Source organism: Cygnus atratus, chromosome 16 (genome assembly GCF_013377495.2).
Source record: "Cygnus atratus isolate AKBS03 ecotype Queensland, Australia chromosome 16, CAtr_DNAZoo_HiC_assembly, whole genome shotgun sequence".
Taxonomy (NCBI): Eukaryota; Metazoa; Chordata; class Aves; order Anseriformes; family Anatidae; genus Cygnus; species Cygnus atratus.
The window spans coordinates 8,877,404-8,896,391 of record NC_066377.1 but is presented as its reverse complement, the minus strand read 5'-3'; the positions used below and the strand labels follow the sequence as shown (position 1 = coordinate 8,896,391).

Below are 18,988 nucleotides of genomic sequence, written 5' to 3'. Positions count from 1 at the left end.
GCTGCGCCCAGCTCCAAACCTGCCCAGGCTGGAGAAATACATCAGAGGAGGGTAGAAACCAGCACCAATTCCTGCCCCAGCCATCCTGGCAGCTCTCCTGGAGGACATCCTTGTGGGGCCGGGATCCTGGGCAGCTCGGGGCTGGCAGGGACACGGCCCAGAAGCGCTCCCAGCACACATCCGTGACTCAGGCTGCGGGACGAGGCCATCCCGGGCAGGTTGGCTGTGCCAGAAGCAGAGGGTGGATGTGGGAGGAAACGCTCTGCTTTAGTTGTGTGGGTTTTTCTAGCTCTCTGCAGCAAAGCGGGAGGACTGCGCAGCACAGAAGGCTGAGCCGCTCGGTGGGAGCAGGGGGAGCTCTCCCACACGGCGTGGGCAGCTCCAGGAAAGCCGGGGCTCTGCGGCGGTGGCTGTGCCAGAGCTGCTGCGAGCCGGCCCCTCGCTGTGCTTGGCTCTTCAACCCCTGCAAAATGGGGTTTTGCTTCCAGCTCTGCTTTCTGCAGCTGGACAGGATCTCACGCCAAGGGCTGGCTGTGTCCCTGGGGGGGACCAAGCGCTGCAGGGCCCCACGAGGGGTCCCGGTGACACACACAGCCAGGTCTGCAGCAATGCTGCTGGAGCCACAGCGCTGCCAGGCACCTGAGCTCCTTCCAAGCAAGCAGCCAGGACGGCCCACAGGCTTTCCCTATGGATTTGGGTTTTCCTATATAAGGCCAACCCCCGATTTCTATCAGTGCCAAGGCATTTTCTCCAGTGGCTTTCCTGGCTGGTGCCTTCTGGTAGCCCAGCAGGCACTGGCTCAGGCCAACAACAATTCTGGGGTTTAGCAAGGCAGAAACTCTCCTCTTGGTGTGGTCAAGCAGGGTCTGTGTGCCCCCCACGGATCCCCCCAGCCCCAGGCAGGCAGCAGTGCAGGAAGCAGCCTGCCACCCTGCAGGCTCCAGCCCAGCGCCGTGGGTGGGAGGCAGCTTCCCAGAAGATGGAGAGCTAAATAAAGGCAAGGCCTGGGACAAACCGAGGCTGCCAGCTATTTATTCTAGCGTGCCTGCGCGCTGCAGAGCAGGAGGAAGATATTTTAAAGCTGCTGTAAGGAAGCTTGCCTGGCCTGATCAAAAATCTAATTACAAACGCTCTCTGCCAGCTTTCTCCGCAGCCAAATAACTTCCTAAACTCACCTCCCCTGAGGCTGCCGGCCTCTCCGCCAGCACCACACCAGATCAGATGCTTGGAAGACACGGCTGTGGCACGCACAAAGCAGTACACCCATGGCTACAGCATGCACAAAGCAGTACACCCATGGGGCTCCTACGCCCCCTTCATTCCAGGCAGCAGCTCTAGCCCAGCACCAGGGCTGGGGGCTCCCCAGAGCAGCTCCCGGCCGGCTGTCAGCACGCAGACCTCGCTCCTGGCTGCTGCAGCCCCTGCCCAGGGACCCCCACCCTCCCTCCCTCCCTCCCTGCTCACCCTCAGGGCTTGCAGATTTCACCTCCCACACAGAGGTCACGCAAACACCCCCATCCGCACACCCAAAGCGCCCCCCCAGCTCCGAGAGAAAAAGCAACCGCTGCACTCTTTGTTCTTGAATATGTATTTTTTACTGAAAAAATCATTCATAAATTAACAAATACAAAAATGTACAAACACATGGGTAAATAAATGTAATGACACAAAGGATTGCTTTGCTGAGAAGTGTGTGTGTGTGTTTTAAAACACTAGTCTTCAGTGCAAAAATGTCCCCCTGGCACCTCTTAAAAACATAACAGTAAGCTCAAAAGCCGTGGTGATGGAAAGATACGTTGTAGTTTAAAGCCACTCCTGATGGCGAGTGAATAGAAGTGTGTGGCTGTTGCTCAGACAGTACCTCCCTTAGAGAAGCAGAGCTTTACAAATAATGAACTGAAAATAAATACTTTAGCAAATAAAACCCACATGGCTCATTAAAAAAAAGAAGTCAGCATTGAACATGACCTGCCCTCCAGCAGGGCTGAGAGACGGTGTTGATGTGGAAGGGGTGAACAAGTGGCCTTGTTGAGTTTCAGCTGCCAGAATATGTACAAGTTCTCCTTAATACGAGAATTTTTACACCATAACAGCACATGCGCTTGACAGTATGTTTTTAACAGTTACATTTACTATACAGTATTTGACATAGCTGATAAGATTAACAGTGCACATTTTAAGATATTCCACATTTTAAAAAGGGAAAAAATTCAACGTGATTAGAACAAAGGAACTATGAACAGGGATGCTGCTTGGGGGGGGGGGGGGTGGAAATGGACCCTTTTATGCCAACCGCAGAGTGCATTTCTGAGCAGAGGTAACATCTTTCTTTGTTCAACACAAGGTGCAATGGATGTCAGGTACACGTCAAAGGCTGAGGATTCAAACAACGGTAGTTTAACACCTACTCACACACACATGCATGATTCCTGCGGTAGTGAACGTCGACTAGTTGAAATACATTCCTTGTTTGAAGCACCATTAAACAAAGACAGATTTCTAGCAAGGGATCAAGATTAAAGAAAAGAGGGGCAGGGCAACACGGGTTTAGCATCTGAAAAGGGTCCACGTGAATCGGAGATCAAGATTCAGTAGCGAAAGTCTTTATTGCTATATGCGCCATAAAAAGCAAATCCTCACCTCTGCCTGCGAATAACCACGGTGAATTCCCTCGGGAAGCAATTTTAAAGCACATGTAAATTCAAAGACTTTAAACCTAAGTTACAAACTTATCAGCGCTTTTCAAGGGCAGACTCGCTGTCCTCTCATGCCGGCTGATAAGATCTACACGAGAACTGTTTTCTAAACTGACGTTTTCTGGATACAGGTTAGGAATGCCCTGGGCAGTCACACCCACAACAGATGCGTATGGGGATCATACGTCCACGGAACCAAGAAAACAATATAAACCATGAGCAGTTACGGAAACCGAAGGCAAACAATGCAATAAAAAGAAAGTTAAGTACTTCTGAGGTTAAGTACTCACAAGTGTTGTATAAATACAAATTAAAACACAACCCCCAACGTATTTACTTTTAAGTCAGAGAGGTCCAGTAAAAATGACTGTGTACACGCTGTGTAACCGACGGGCTGGCTTTCGGTGAGGAAGAGATTGGAAAGCACAGCCCAGCCTCCCCCTGCCTGCCGCGGAGAAGGAGAGGATGGGAAGACGGGACGGGAGGGGAAGGGACGACTCAAATTCGGGCGACTGGTTGGGGTGTCAGACCAAGCTCTAAAGTTCCTGGTACTCACGTTTGCATGAATGTAATTCATGTGTCCTTCATTTATCCCATACCGGAACCCTTCGGACAGCCTGCCCACTACCTGCACTCCTGCCAGCACTTTCAGGTGGCCAACAGGGACAAGCAAGCGCGCCACTCAGCTCTAACCTCCATCGCGGCAGCGTACCGCTGGATTTACGCAATAAACCCCAAATCCTCCTCCGCAGAACCACCCCAAACCGTACTGCCCCCCCTTGAGGAGCGAGGGCACAGCCCTGCTCGCAGGGGGCATGTTGGGGCGGGTACAGCAGGGGCAGGATGAGCGGCTTGCCCGCGTGGCCCCCCGGGAGCTCTGGGGCAACCTGCTGAGCTGCGCTTACCATCAGGGTGGGAGACAGGGCGACAGGCGATGGATTTTATCCCATATGGCTTTCAGACTGATTTGTACAGTATGTTGTGAACACGATAGAAATGGGAGTTTCTCCATAAATATTCCCACTTCTTCACCCTTCCTGGAAGAAGCCACCTACATGATTCCTGTAAGGAGTGATGACATGGCTGTATTTCTCATCCGCTACATTTTGAAGTTTAGGGCCCTGTCCCACAAATATTTATGCATATGCATAGCTTAAATCATGCAAGCAGTCTCACTGGCTGAAAAGGGAACAACTTGCACAAGTACAGTGATGCACACACAAGTGTTTACAGAATTCAGGACTAAGATGAGTGACCTTATGTAAACCTCTAGCTTGGATTCAAACCATAGAAGAAAATAAAAAGGGGCAATTTACAAAGCATATTTACACTTACACTTCTTTAAGAAGCGATTCTGTTGTATATACTTCAAGCAGGTCATTTAAAAAACCACACAAATGTAGAAGAACGGTATCAGAAGCCGTCTGATCTCCCACTGGGGCAGTTGCCGACTGAATTGCTTCCGACGTTCACCGCCGGGAAGCCAGAGTCCCTCGGCTGAGCTGGTTCCTGGAGGAGAAAGCACGTCCGAGGCGAGTCTGGTGCTGGAGATTGCTGGAGGAATGTGGAGACGAGAGCAGCAGTTCAAACTGTCGTCCTGAAACCCAGAAAGCAAGTGGCGGGGAAAGAAAATGACTGCTGAGCTCGCTGCACGAGTACTGGGTCGGATTGGAACAGCCAGGACAATTTGTGCGTGCACTTTCAGCCTTATTCTCCAAAATACTGTGATCCTTCATTAGACAAAGTATTTCGTCCTCGATAACCCTTGGAAAAGAAAGTCTGGCGTGGTGCTTTCTTGGTGAAGGGCAGAGCAGTTATTTTTTCCTCTTAATATTCGGTCACCAGAGCCAGCTCCGGTGTCAGGTTAACAGTGATGTTCTTATACAAGGCGTCATACGTGACGTTAGGAAAGTAGTTCAAGTTATTGAGGCCATCCAGGGCTTGCCTTTCTTTCGACTTCCTCAGCAAGGCGTACCTGTTCAGGGAGAACCAGAGGCCCATGGAGGCACTGTTATATCACACGGAGCCGTGCAGAGCCCATCCCCTTAGACCAGACAGCCCCACCAGCAAAACAGAATTTCTGAGTCCTCAGTAAAGAGGACCGTCACCTTTTGTACATTCCTGGCACGTGAGCAGCCCCAGTGTCACAAAATGACACAAAATTCTACCACCTGACACAGATCAAGACGCTACCTGTGCTCCCTGGGCACCGAGCAGGCGCTGAGCTCTCAGACAAGCAGCGGTTCTTGCCCAAAGCCTTCCCGGGCTGAGGGAGGGCTCCTGCCCTGCTCCAGCCAAAACATCCCATAGAAAAGCAGCTGATAGGTGATGTGGTCCTCTCCATTTTTAGGAAACAGGACGCCACACAAGAACAGAACTAATGGTTTTAGTGTGAGTGACGGGGGAGGAAGAAGTAAACCTAGAAGAACTGTGTTTTGGGGAAGGAAACTGCAGCTGGTGCACAAGAGCAGCCTCAAGCAAATTTAAGGGCAGCGTGATGAAATTTAAGGCCTAAGGTGGGAGGGTGTGTGTGGGGGGGCAGGGGGTAAGGAGAAAAAAAGCAGAAGCATCATGGCAGGACAGGACGCCCTGCCCTGCAGCACCCAGTGCCAGCACCTGGCAGCACCCAGCACCGCTGCATGGGGCGAGGGGAAGCCGGGGCTGGGACCTGGGCACAGGAAAAGCAGCAGGGAACGGACGTGCCAGGAGGAAAAGGAAGGCTCCGGGTCAGACCGAAGGCTGAAGAGCCTAAACTGACTTCAAAGAGGTTGCAACAGCAGGACGGTGGCAGGAAACGGCATCTTGACAAATAATTTCCCTGAGAAAACTGTCAGGTTCCCTGCTTGGGTGGGAAAAGCTGCGGCAGAGAAGAGAAGCAGAAGGGGGGCTCTTGTAGGAGGTGAAATGGAGTGAAAGCACACGGCTGTCAGCCTGGCTCCTGGGCAGGGGCTGCCCCTGACCCACAGCTCGTGCCCAGATCGAACCGGGGCTCCCTGCTGGAGCCGGGGGGAGGCCAGAGAAGCGCCAGGAACAAGTGCTCCAGCCCACTGCGCTCCTGTCCTTACACGCTTCAAGGGCTTGACTAAATATGGCTTTTTAAAGCCAGAATTGACTTCCTCGATTCCTCTTTTCAAGAGTGAAATGAGAGAAGCATCTCTCGCTTGCTGCATTCCGTCTGACACAGCAATGAAAACTAGGGCTAACGATTATATATAACCTCAAATGGAACCCCCCCCCAAAACAAATCCTCTGTAGATGACTGACAACCAGCATGCAAGTTCATTTCTCCTCTGAATCTGCAGCGAATTCAAGTGGTGTTTTGCAGAACAAAGCCCCCTTGCTGCTCCCTTCTTCTGCCAGCAGCAGCCAGCAGCCCCTTTCCAGAACAGAGCTAGCACCATGCAGCAGCTCGCACCCTGCAAGTCTTAATTCCTGCCGTTGATTGCAAAAAAAGGTATTTCTCTGGTTTCCTATTGCATAGCTTGCAGAAGACTCAAATTCCACCCATGGCCCCCAGCAGCAGCAGTCCTTCCTTGAGCGGTCGTACCCTCTGAAACAACTCTGGCTCACGGATGTCTGACAGCCCTACCTTTTGGGTAGCACCCAAGGAGCTGCAAGCACACCACAAGGACCCCTTGCCTTAGGCACGAAACATCCTGGATGCCCAGCAGTGCTCCGCCTCCCTCTTCTCCCCACAGTTTGTTTCCTTTGCAACTTGTGGCTGTTATTGCCTTCTGACAGCTGCAGGGAGCCTTGTACATGGCATAGACTTTGTGAAGGCCTCTGGGACCTTTAAAAATAAAATAAAAAACACATCACTTGCCTTCCTAGGAACTGCACTTCTCCCCGATGATGGTGGGGAATTGATTTGTATTTCCCTGTGTCTCCTTCCGGCCGAGTCACCGAATAGCCTGCGTACTGCACTCTGCGTTGGAAAGGGAAGAAAAGTAAGAAGTAAAATAAACAGCTGCCCTTGTTGTGCCACCAGCTCGCACAGTTAGGGCACTTGTGACCCCTATCGTAGCTTTGCCTTTCCACCGAGCGGATAAGCTATGCAAACTCCCCACCTCAGCCTAAGCTGCACCATGCTCAGCACCTCCAGGTACCTGAGGTTCAGCTGAGGATCGGTTTGACATGGTCACGCACCCACACCACGTCACCTCCAGCCAGGCTGGCTCTGCCCAGCCCAGGTGAGCATGGCACAGCAAGGGGCTAAACATCGACAGGGGGCTGAGGCTGCTCCCAGCACTCGGGACCATGGCACTGTGCTCAGGAATTCCTCGAGTTCCTGGAATTTCTGTGCTCCGCGGAGCTGGCAGCAGCACCACGCCACAGGGAGCCCTGCCCATCGCAGGGACGCGGGCTGAGCCCGTACCTGTTCCAGAGGTCGTCGTCTTCGCCACCCCAGCCCCAGAAGGCGTTGGGAAAACCATTGATCTTCTGGAACTGCTCCACAGTCAGGCCACTCACCCCGCCGAAGAACTCGTTGTAGGGGAGCCTGAGGGGGAGAGAAGGGTCAGTGCGGGGACCGCGGCACCAACTGCGGCTTTCCCACGTGCAGCGGGGGACACTGAGCTGTGAGGATGCTCTCCTCCATGCCCGTTTGTGCTTTACTTTGGGCTTCTGCCTTTCAGAAGAAAATGTAACACTTGCTTCTTATTTATTATCATAGCGAAGAGGAAGAGCGGTGCTTACAGGTACATGTACTTGTCCAGCTTGGCTGCGAAGTGTCTCGGCATCTGGCCGCACCCGTAATAGTTGCGGTCGTTTTCTGGTATGTGGTCCACATCGTGGAAGATGAGACAGTCCCAGTCCAAGTCCTTCATTGCTTCCCGAAAGCCGACGTTGAAGAGCATGGCACGGTTAAAGGGTTGGTTACCAGCCTAGGAGAGAGAGCGCCTTCAAGGGAAGCCCCGCACAAGTTCACGCTGTGTGCGCGCACTCTCGGCCCTATTTAGGGAACCGCAGAGCAGTCAGCTCCCAGATCCACTGCTCAAAGGGAAACGATGTGGTGGAACAGACAGACTAGTGAGATTAACCCAAACTTACATACCAAGACTGCAGAAGCAAAAATAAAGCTGCAAAAAGTATCATTAGCCAGATAGTTGAACAAAAAGCAAAACAATTTCAATCAATCTCTACTGGCTGCTGCCCAGAACAGCAAGGGCACCTAAATATGGAGGCATGTTTACGGGGTGGATGAAACCAGATAGCTTAAGTGACAGGTTAGCATACACATCAAATTACAGTCTTAGGTTCTACACTGATGGAAGGCTTCCAGACACTGCGCAGACAAGAAGCGCGTGCATCCACCCCGTCAGGCCCAAGGGATGCTCCCTGAAGCCACTACAAATACACACCGCGATAATGCAGCATTATTTCAACTGCAAATACCTGCTTCGAAGCTGCAGTTTGTTTTGTTTAAAATCTCTTTCATTTTTTTTTTTTTTTTAAAACAAGTCTACTGGATTTTTTTAGATTAAAAAAGTCATTTTTGGGCACGCCTCTCAGCTGTGCCGCTTTTCAGCGGGATGGGACAATTTGAACATTGCAACATTAACCCCAGACCTTCAGAAGCTGAAGGGATGCGATCTGTCGGGTAAACCCCTCGGGACACAAAGCACTGCTGCCCTGGCAGGCTGCGATGTCAGCCCCCAGCACCGCCCGCCCGGCGCAGCACCGCGACCCACTTACTTGTTCCACGACATAAAACGCGAACTGTAAACGTTGACGCTGCAGCATTGGAATAAGGTGCCTGAAGAGGACCGGAAGATGCTCATAGCGATTGCGGAATGGGATCAGGATTGCCACCTGGGGATGAAAGGACACAGCTCTGCGCCTCGAAAGCAGCTCCTGCGGCCTACAGACCCCGACCCAGGGAGGAGGCTGCTGGCACGGTGTCAGTGCTGCTCTCCCTGTATAAATGGTACAAATCTGGGCACAGGTCCCCAGCAGTGCCACCTCGCCTCCTGAGCGAATCCCCCCCCAAACAGGGTGGGGGTGAGCTGAATGCTTGTCAGGGGGAAGCAGCCAGGCAAGATCGCTGCCTGTCCCCTCAGCAGTCCTTGCAGAAACCCAGAGCTGACTCGTGTGTCGCTAACAGCCCTCAGCTTCAGCATTTCTCCCAGTGCTGCAGTCCCACATCGCGGGGATCCTCACACCACTGCCCTGCAGCCGCAGCACACCAGAGGTAGATCCCAGTGCTCCCAGTAACGTGCCCCCACTGCCCCCCCAGGCGCTCCAAGCCTCCCGCTCACCTTCCAGCGAGGCAGGCAGTCGCTCGGCTTCCAGTGGCCTCCCAGCTTGATGGAAGGGTCTTTTGAGAAGAACTGGTGGACGTCCTCCATGGTGATCTCGCTCATATTTACATCGATGGGGCCCTCTGGGGAGACAGCAGGAGCAGCAGGTCAGGAGCCACGCTCCTGGGGTGGCTTGCTGCCTGCTCCCCCTTGCCCTCTGTTCCCAGTACCGAATGCAAGTGGCTTCTTCTGTCCCCAGACACCTAAAAAGATGACTAGGGAATGCTACTGGTGTGCCTTGTCGCTCCTCAGCCCTGCTCAGCCGTCACGGCTGTTGCTGGACACAGCTCTCTATCAGAGACCCACCACCGTTGGGGCACACAGCAGCTCCGGCATCCAGCACCCCCTTCCCCATGGAGGTTTCAGGCAGACAAAAACCCCACGCCTCCATACTGAGCCATCTTCCCCTTTTCAGAAGGATTTACCCTGGAAAGCCCAGTTTCCCATGGAAGCAATGCCTAGGCAGGAGCATTTCTCCTAGCTGCAGCAGAGGTCCTGCCTGCACCCCGCACCCTCCCGTCCCCCCATGGCTCATGCCCAGCTCGGGGCGAGGGAGCGACCCCACTGCCCCTGGAAAAGGGCTGGCCCGGCCTCTCCACGGGCTGGCAGCGCACAATTCCCCTTTTGTTCATGTTTGCCACGGGCAAGCTTGAGGAGGGAGACGTGCCTCCGACGTAGCAGGAATTAATTCAGGCAATCGGGTAAACAACGGCTTCCCAGGAGGGGACAGCTCCGAACAGCGCTGCCATTCATCCCTGGCCTCGGTGCTCCGTGGGAGAGGTGGGACGCGGGTGAAATGGGGTGCTGCCACGTGCTGTGCCACTGCCACGTGCTGTGCCACTGCCACCCAGGCCAGGCAGGAGGTGACGAGGGGCACACGGAGCCGCCGGGAAGGCGGGGGTGGCTCTGCACCCGCTGGTACTCACTCATAGAAGGGAGCCTCTCGGGACAGGTGTGGTTGGGGAAGTAGGTGAAGTCTTCGGGAAGAAAAGTTGTGGCTTGCAGAAAGGTTTCGTTGTGATTCAGGTCAAGAGGATAATCTGGGGAGGGATAAAAAAAAAGGAGGAGTCTACAGCTGAGCTGCAGGTCTCCGGTTTGTGCAGCCACCGTGAGCAAACTCCAGAAGCCGCCCATGCCTGGGAGCATCCCCAGCACCACGGGGGTGCCCCCACCCAACGCAAGCCCCCGACTTGCAGCCGAGACCCAGCCAGGGGCTCGTCCCCACCCTCAGGTGGGCAGCCGCAGGACAGGGGGGGCAGCCCGGCCACATTGCGTGAGGCCGCACCAGAGAAACCTTCAGCCTTCTGCTCAGAGCATCACCGCCAGGTATCACAGACAGGTCAAACAGAGGAGCACAAGGAGCATGGCAGGAGAAGCTACTGAACACCTCGTCCCTGAAATCTGCGGACCAAGGGGACCACAGGCTCACAAGCGGCCTGCCTGGGCTTGCACAGAGGAAACTCTGTGCCCCAGCAGGTTGCGGCACGTTTCTCCAGCGCCCTGGTTCCTCTGCTTCCTTTCACCTTCTGGGTAAAAGCCCCTGGCGTGCTGCACCTCCAGCCGCTTTAAGGAAGTTTTTGTGCAGCTACGAACTTCTGCTTTCTGCAGTCGCCCACAGCCACCACAGCTCCGGCCAACTGCAACCTATATTTTAGGTAGCAGAAAAGTTTCCTTTCTGTAGTAACGCCCCAGCTGCTACGGGAAGATGCTGCCTCTCCACTTTCTCAGAGCATCAAGTGCACAGCGGGGCATTAGCCTCTTGGTCTCAGGACACCACCAGCACCCACCTCAAACCACCTCACCCCCCAGAGGTGCTGGAAAGCAACTATTTAGCACTGTGGCCACCCAGCCACATCTCAGACAGCCCCGTGCTCCTGACCCACTGGGACAGAAAGGACTTGTCCCCTCCAGCTCCCTCCCCATGTGAGGGCATCGCTGCCGAAGCCGACTGCATCGCCTCGCGATGGGCACAGCTCCCAGCACGCTCAAGCCTAGTGGTCCTGGTGTCCCACCAGCATGCTACAAACCGGCTCTTTGGAGACAAAGGCTCCAGGGGGTCTTTCTGCCCCAGAGGTGCCCAAGCAACTCAGCAGGGCCTTGGACACAAGGGCTGCAGGTGACACAGCAGCAAACAGCAGATTTACAGGAGCGGAGCCCACCATCGTGCTGTGAGCACCGCTCGTCTGCTCCAGTGGGCACCCAGAGCATCCCAGGCAGGCTTCTGATGGACTTGCAGACAGAACCCAGGGGCTTGTCAGCTTTGATAGATGCTCGACAGATGCTTTTGGAGGCTTGATACTGCTCTAAATTTTAATAACCAGATTCCCATTAAGCTGGTATCACCAGAACACGCTCTCGATGCTGGGTTTGTCTGACAACACAGGGCGATGCTCAGCGCGCCCTTTTGCATGAAGCGCTGCCATTCTGGGCTGCGGAAGCGCAGACCGGACGCCTCCCAGCTCGCTGAATAGGAAACCTATTTTTGCATCTATTATCAAATGCTTAAAAAGTAACTTCCTCATTTGAATAACAGAAGAAAAATAAAGCAGAGACGAAGCACAAACATAGAAGGTGAGGCAGAAGCGCACGGTGCTCGCGGCACACCACCCCGCGCTGTGTCCCCCTGCCATTCAGGACTGGACGACGTCACTTTTCTAAGCAATCTCCCTAGGAATCAAAGCCACAGGTGCTGGAGGACACACACACGAGCCTGTTTGTAATAAAAGACCTGCTGCCTTCTGGGGCCCAGGTGAGAGGCAGGCAAGGCTGCAGCTTGGAGAGCATCAGCAGCCTCCCGCCTGCAAGGTGCTGGGGCAGGGACAGCCAGCGAGGAGCCACGGGGTCTTCTCGTGCCATCGGGCCTGTGGTGGTCCTGCCGGCAGCTGTCCCACGCTGCCTGCACGTGTGGATTTGCTCTCCCGGCTTCCGCACAGCCAGCAGTGGCGTGGGGAGGACGCACATCACCGGGCTGGATCCACAGCGTGCCCACGGAGATCACAGCAAGGGCCCTGCAGACGCTCAGGGAGGAAGCTGCCCATCCGAGCGATAATGCCATCCTGGTGGCCACAGCGCCGTGCCCGGCAGATGCCACCTCTGCCCGTCCCGTGCGCGCTCCAACCTTGTGCCAGGGGAAGGTCACCCAAGGCTGGCGCACGGTCTGCGCTGCCGCAGGCTGCCGGAGCAGGGAGGTTATCCGCCCGGGTCTGGGCAGAGCCGAGGGCTGTGCAGAGCTGGTTATTCCCACAGCAGGATTCTGCTGCCCACCGCACACAGGAGGAGTTCACGGCAGGTTTCGGAGGGCTCACATCCCCGCAGGCTGCCAGCTGGGAGGCTTGCATCACCGCCAGCCGCAGAGGCGAAGCATCCAGCCCTCCTCCTCTCAAGTCGGGAGCGTGAGCTCCATCCTCACCGTGCATCTGCTTCAGCTGACGTCTCCAGCCTTAAAATAGCCCAGGCTGGCAGCCCGGCTGACCTCAGTGCACAGGTCACTGGTGCGATCCAAACCCCCTGTGCAGAGCACAGTGGCTGCAGCACCCGCTCTGCACATGGGAGCCGACGCTCCTGGGGGCGAGCAGGGCAGTGGCATCATCACGCATTTAAATTGCGAAGCAATCTTGCCCTTTTTAACTCGTTCAGCCCTGGTGATGAACCCAGCCCAGCGCTGGAGCCGGCACCGATGTGCCCGCAGGTGACACGGGAACACCAGAGCCACGCTCAGTGTCACACCTGCTCGCCCAGCCCCAGCGGGGTGCCCCACGCCGAGCTGTACACAGACACACACGTTTATGTTTTCACTGTGCTATATTTACACAAACACTTGTAAACCTTTTATCAGCTTGATGGTACGGATGGTAAAGAGCCTTGAAGTCCGAGCCTGCCTCTCGGATCCCTGCAGCCTGCCCAGAGCTCAGTATGTGATCTGTGGCACATCTCCAGCCGAGTCATTTCAGTTCAGCCCTGAATGGGAAGAGTGAAGCTGATACGCACAGGCTCCACCACGTGCGTGATGCCATGGCTCTGGGAGCATGCGTGAGCCTGAGAAGCTTTTTTTTTTTTCTTAAATACGAAACCTGATCCTTGCACTGAATTTGAAAGTGTTTATCCTCAGATTGGTGGAAGCTAACAAGCTGAATTTCCTGGAAAGCAGTTTTCCAGCTCAATATCCAGTCAGTTTAGACCTATCAGGATTTCCACCCCTTATTTAAGTGAGAAGCATCTGAATTAAAAAACCTTCACATAGAAGAAACCAGTGAAGCAAAATCCCCACCCTGCGTTTACCACCATAAATCATTTCCAAGATAAATTATTTATGAACCGAGAGCAGTTCAGGTCAACTTGATTTCCACCGGAAATGAAGACTTTAATCAAAATGACAATTATTAAGGAAATACCTGAGTCATTCACACTGCTGTTCCTCTTGGCATAGGCACTGCGGACCACCTGCTCGTACACCTGAGCTCCTATTGTTCTCATGTTCTCACGAATAATGATGCCTTGGGCTTGCATCATGAAGAGGTAGGTGTTCACTGCAAGGAGAGAAAAAAAAAAAAGAAAAAAGATTTCCGTGAGCAGCAGCTCTCGGAGGAAAGAGGAACACGAGTCTTTTGGAAGCATTCCCAGCACCCTGCTGCGCTGCAGCTCCCTGCTGCCAGGAGCTTCCCTGGGTCACCCGACGGGAGCTGCGAAGGGCGCGCGGTCGGAGCGTGGGGGGAAGGCACCTTTGCAACCCCGGCCGATCAACAAGGGGAGCTCACAGCTGCTCCTGACAGCGCAGACTGTCACTTGGCTTTACAGGTTAAACACCTTTTGTTGTGCAAGTACGGACGTACAGTTCGGAAGTATCATTAGAACAGGAAACTGAGCAGCACGACCGGACACAGAAACTCATCCCTAGACCGCAGCGCAAGGGCTGGGCTGGTACCTGGGCACAGGGCACGTTACCCATGGCACCGAAACGCACGCTCCTCCTGCTGTCCCTCAGCAAAACCCTCCTCACCATCACCCTCCTGCGCCCTGGGCAGTGCGTGCACCAGGTCGCCTGCCAGCCCCTCTACAGAACACCTTGATCTGAAACCAGGGAGGAGAAAAAACAGAGGGCCGACCATACTAACAGCGGGAACGGCAGCTGATGGTGCCAGGAAGCCCGAGCCCCGATTAGATAGGGACCCGTATCAGGGCGCGAGGCTGCTCCGCCAGCGCTGCCCAGTTGGTACACACAGCCACAGCCGCTCCTCTGCTTTCCCCTTCTGACCACAGCACTCACGGCAGCCTCCGGAGCAGCTGCTGCCTGCTATTTCCTAATTATAACTCTATTATTTTTTTTCCACGCAGGTAAGTAAATATTTGGAAGGGCATCTAAGCTCCGGAGCCAGCAGCCGTGCTGCCTGCACCCCGCCTGCCCCGAGCCGCGCGGCCTCACCGCCTGCAGCAGGGGCTTAGCAGCTAAACCGCTGCAAAAGCAACGTTGAATGCTCATTTCTAGTCCCTCCTCTGCCAGGGATGGATGTCACAAGAGCAACACAAGTGCCAAGGCACCCAAAAGGAGGAACTGGCCCCAGATTTTGTCGGGGCACCTTCCCCAGCCCAGCCTCTGCCTGAACACTGGCTTACGCCAGCACAGCAGCGAGCAGGAGCTGCCTTGGCCAAAGCTGCACCTAAACCCTGCAGGGCACACGGCTCCTAAGGACGCGTTTGCAGCACCTTGCCCTCACAGACGGACACCATCCACGCGAAGATGCAGCGAAGCATCAGGAGGCTCTACCAGGAGGCTCTACCAGGAGGCAGCACGGACCAGCACGAGGCAGGAGCTGCGTGCCCCAGAGCACAGCAGAGCAAGGGCAGGCGGGGCACAGCCTCACCTCGCCCGTCGTAAAGCAGCCAGGATTAAAGTCTGCCCACTGCCCTTCCCAACCGCCCAAAAGGCGAATCACGGGACAGGGCACAGCTCCTCTCGTTTGCACAGAGCAGCCAGAGGGGAGCCAGAACCGCTGGAGATGTTTCCCAGGACCGGGCTGCGATAAGGGCGAGCAGGGGCCCCAGCAGGCTCCCAGTGCCCAGCTCGCCCGGGCTTTGAGTCAGCGGCGAGGCACGACTTGCTGATGCTGAACAAGTAATTTAGCTTTCTACTTCATTATGCCTTCTGCTCGCTGGGTAAAGCGGAATCAGGTTTGGTGAAGCATGAAAGAATGAAAGAGACACAAATCAGCATCCAATCCCTGCTTAATTTCAGGAACAGGGAGGTCTGTCCAGCGCGCTGAATGCGACGTTTGTTCCCCCGTTCTCCAACAGGGCAGACGAAGCACGGCCTCGCAGAGGCGCACGACATGACTTGCTCATTTCCACTTTGATGAAATTGCAGCGGGAATCCTTAACAGACTGTCACAGCCGTTACCATCCCCAGGGGAGCTCGAGCAAAAACAAGAGCAGCTTTGTTTTAGGCAGCAGTGCCTTTTCCCACATTAACCCCTTTACTAAAAGGGTCGCAGGGGTACCTGGCTGCGGCGGTGCCGTGCCACCAAGCACAGACCCCTGTGTCCGTGCTGCCCCAGCCAACGCTGTGCTCCCCTGCCGTGACCCAGCACCATCACACATCCCTAGTGTCCCAGGAAATTAGGTTTAAAATGCATTATTTAAAACATTTCACTCCCTTTATCTGCCCAGTGCTTAACTCAGCTCGGTGCAGCTGCCAGGGCTGGGCCCGAGCCTGCACGGGCTGGGCCGGACCCCAGCTCGCTCCTCCATTTCCTGGGCTTTTGATGAGCAGAGGGGCCAGCCTGTAATTGCATTAAGCACAACCCAGCTGCCCCCAGAGGTCAGGGCCACGACGGTGGCGTGGCGGTGCTGCCGCCAGCGCTGGCTGTGACACGGGGTGCCGGGACACGGCCCCGGCTCGGAGCAGCGCCGTGCACGTGCGGCTCACACCGGCTGAGCTGGGGTTCAGCCGGAAAGCAATTCTCCGTGTTGCGAGATAGGGCTAATCTAACCACGTAGGATGGTCTAGAAAATTACATTAGCCTTCTGCCTTTCCTCTGCCTGACCACAAGGCACTTGAGAGCACATCCGTGGAGCGATAACAGCCCCGCTACGGCAGCCGAGCGGCGGCACAAGGACAGGAGAGGGATTTTGGCCTCTGTCAGCAGGGGGAGATGCCTCTTTTTGGAGGAATTTCCAGCAGACCCTCATTATCCACACGGAAAATGAGCAAAATTTAAAGACCTGTCCGCCCAGATGACCGCGGTAAGATTATTCCCTTTGGTTTACGGGACAAGTCAGCCCTGCTGGGATTTAAGCACGTGGGAGCCGTGCTATGGTTCTGTAAGCGCAGCGCCAAGCCTCCGGCTGCCCAGCAGCAGCAGCGGGGCTCCCCGCAGCACCCCGAGCTGTGCACCTTCACATCTGCACCCCGGCACCCCCACGAGCAAGGTGGGGGGACGCCAGCACTCACCAAAGCCTGGGCACGGGCAGCAGCTTGAACTGGGGAGGTGAAGTCCAATTACATAAATGAGCACTGAAAGCTTCCTGTAATCATTTCTCAGCTGGTATTTTCAGAGCACTTCTAATTAAGAAACAGCTGACTCTCTCATGGAAAATTAATTTCACGGCCATGATATGTACGAGAAGAGGCAGCGGAGCGATTTCCACTTCGGGAGTTTGTTTGGGAGAGCTCTGAGCACGATTCACGCCGGCTGCCGACACCGGAGGGGCTCAGACCCACCGCATCCTGCTCACGACCCCAGCAGGACGCAGAAGGACGGTCCCCAGCACGGGGGACAGCGGGGTGTCCCGCCACGCGGCTGGGGCCGGGAAGAGAGGCCAGGTGGGTGGCAGCAGCCCTGCCCTGCCAGCGTTATCAGCGCCCCGCACAGCGGCCAGGCTTTCCGGAGGAAGGACCGCGTCTTCCTCTGCGCGGAGATTTAGGGCTTTCTGTCCCATTCAGGGCTTTCCCAGGCCATCTGTCTGGATGCAGAAGCACATAGGGGCTGCTCGGGGTTTAAGCATGGCCTTTTCCTCCCGACACACCAAAGCGGTGCTGGGGCACAGCGTGCGGCTGGCCCGAGCCCCTGCCCTGCCCCGCCCCGGGTGCAGGCGTTGGAATAACAAACCAATAAATCCTAAACCAACACGCAGCTTCATCAGGCGCTCGGAGAGAGCACGAAGCGTTGAGCTTGTGGGATGTTTGCACGCTGGAGATGTGTGGGGCAGCGCCAGCGAGAGCGGTGCTGGCCCTCAATGCACAGCACCTCCGCACCAAGCCTTTTACGGGGCTCTTCCAGCAGATCCCCAGCACCAAGTCAGCGTTAGCAGCACAAGGCTTTTACTCACCCTCGCCCTACACTAACCCTCCGAGGAAAATATAGACAGTACGACAGCCTGAACGTGTAAGCAAGGTGATGAGGGAGCGTAGCAGCGCAGCGTCCCACCGCTGGTATGCCAGGAGACCTCTGCCTCCATTAGCCTCACGCGTTCGGCAGCACCGTATTCCCCTGCTGTACAGAGTGCCAGAACAATTAAATAAGAGGTTACAATTAGGTTTAGAGAATTTAATATTAATGCCAACACTGTTACTTAGCCCTTTGCCTATAAATAGCACAGGAAGGAATAATTTGATACGTTAAGTGGCCTAAGAATTAGCAGTGCCGCAGCACTGAGCTGGTAATTACCAAGCACCCGCTCCCAAACTCAGCCCGCACGTGCACCCGGCAAGGGGGGAGGATCAGAGACTGCAGCGATGTTCGACCAAGTCCTGACTGTTGGGAATCTGCATCTGAAAATGGGAAGGAAAAAGAAAAAAAAAAAAAAGAAGCTGGGAAGGTTTCAGCAGGGGGCGGGGTGGAAATCTGGTTACGCGACTAGTTCCCGAGTTCTTTATCGTGATGTGAAGAGAGCCGCTATCAGCGCCCATCTCAGCAATCCCAGCGCTGCCCGGGCTGGGGGGTTGTGCAACTTCCTCCGAGCACCCCTGCACTGACTTCAGGACAGGCAGCGAGAGGAGCGCCCCAGCCACGTGCAACAATTCGGAAGCCCAGGGGAACCCCGAGCACCCCCAGCCCTGCAGCGCCCACCTGGGTGAGCTCCGTGCCCACCACCGAGCACCCAGCGCCCGGCCGGGCGCAGTGACGTGCATGGGCCAGCACGTAGAGCACGACAAGCGCTCGCCCGAGTTAAATATTACCCTTCCTAGTGAGATTGGTGCTCTCCTACTTTAACCGCAGCTCGGGAGATGCAATTGCACGGGACTGCATCTCCTGTTTGGTCGCCATCCCTGCCCCTTCGCGGCCAGGCCGCCCTCCCTGCCAGGGTCGGCACAGCCGCTGCCGAGGAGCGGGAGAGCGAGGGCTGCCAGCAGATTTCTGGGCACGCAGAGCACAAAAGCACAGCGCTCGGCCTGCTCTCGTGGGCACCGCGCGGTTAAGAGCACAATAAAAGGGCCCTTCAGCAAGCAGAAGGGCCTGGCTGCTGCCCTCTTCAGCTGGCAGCGCTCGCACGCCGCTGCCGGCCCCGGACAGCAAACACGGACAGCTCGGCGTTTGTGCCTCGGCCCCTCGGGAGACAAAGCGGGGGGAATTCCTGCGTCCCGGGCACCAGCTCCAAGCGGCAGGAATCCCGATGCTCACGTAGGATCGGGACGAGGAAACGGAGGGAGAGCTTCAGTGAGAAAACCGACACAAATCAAGCAAACCTGGGCGAGCCAGGGGAGGCAGAGCAGCCCTCTCCTCCTTTGCTTCCTGGCCACGGGAACCGATGCAGCTGCAGGAGGGAGGAAATCCCTGGTCAGGACATCGCACACATCGAGCAAGAAGCTTTAAGACAGGCAGGAAAAAGGCTATGTTTGTGGTGCTTCTTCCCAGGAAACGCATTAAATTGAGAGCTCTAATCTACGCTGTCCTTCGGCCACCTAGCGCATAGCCAGGTCACAAAGGCAGGCTGGGTTTGGATTTGCAGTTTCTGTATAACCACGCACCACTTACATAGGTAAATTTTGAAATCACTCAT

At 55.4% G+C, this 18,988-nt stretch overlaps 1 protein-coding gene across 1 annotated transcript in view; it reads right to left on the bottom strand.

The window, feature by feature from the left end:
- Positions 1-1,581: 1,581 nt before the first annotated feature.
- B4GALT5 (beta-1,4-galactosyltransferase 5) overlaps positions 1,582-18,988 on the bottom strand; it is a 32,750-nt gene continuing 15,343 nt past the window's right edge. The window contains exons 2-9 of the mRNA XM_035548499.2: positions 13,387-13,521; positions 9,922-10,035; positions 8,954-9,078; positions 8,391-8,507; positions 7,392-7,579; positions 7,072-7,194; positions 6,520-6,621; positions 1,582-4,671 (exon numbers count right to left, since the gene is read on the bottom strand). Of these exons, the coding sequence (XP_035404392.1) occupies positions 4,524-4,671; positions 6,520-6,621; positions 7,072-7,194; positions 7,392-7,579; positions 8,391-8,507; positions 8,954-9,078; positions 9,922-10,035; positions 13,387-13,521 (1,052 nt within the window). The 3' untranslated portion in view covers positions 1,582-4,523. The remainder of the gene's footprint in view (positions 4,672-6,519; positions 6,622-7,071; positions 7,195-7,391; positions 7,580-8,390; positions 8,508-8,953; positions 9,079-9,921; positions 10,036-13,386; positions 13,522-18,988) is intronic.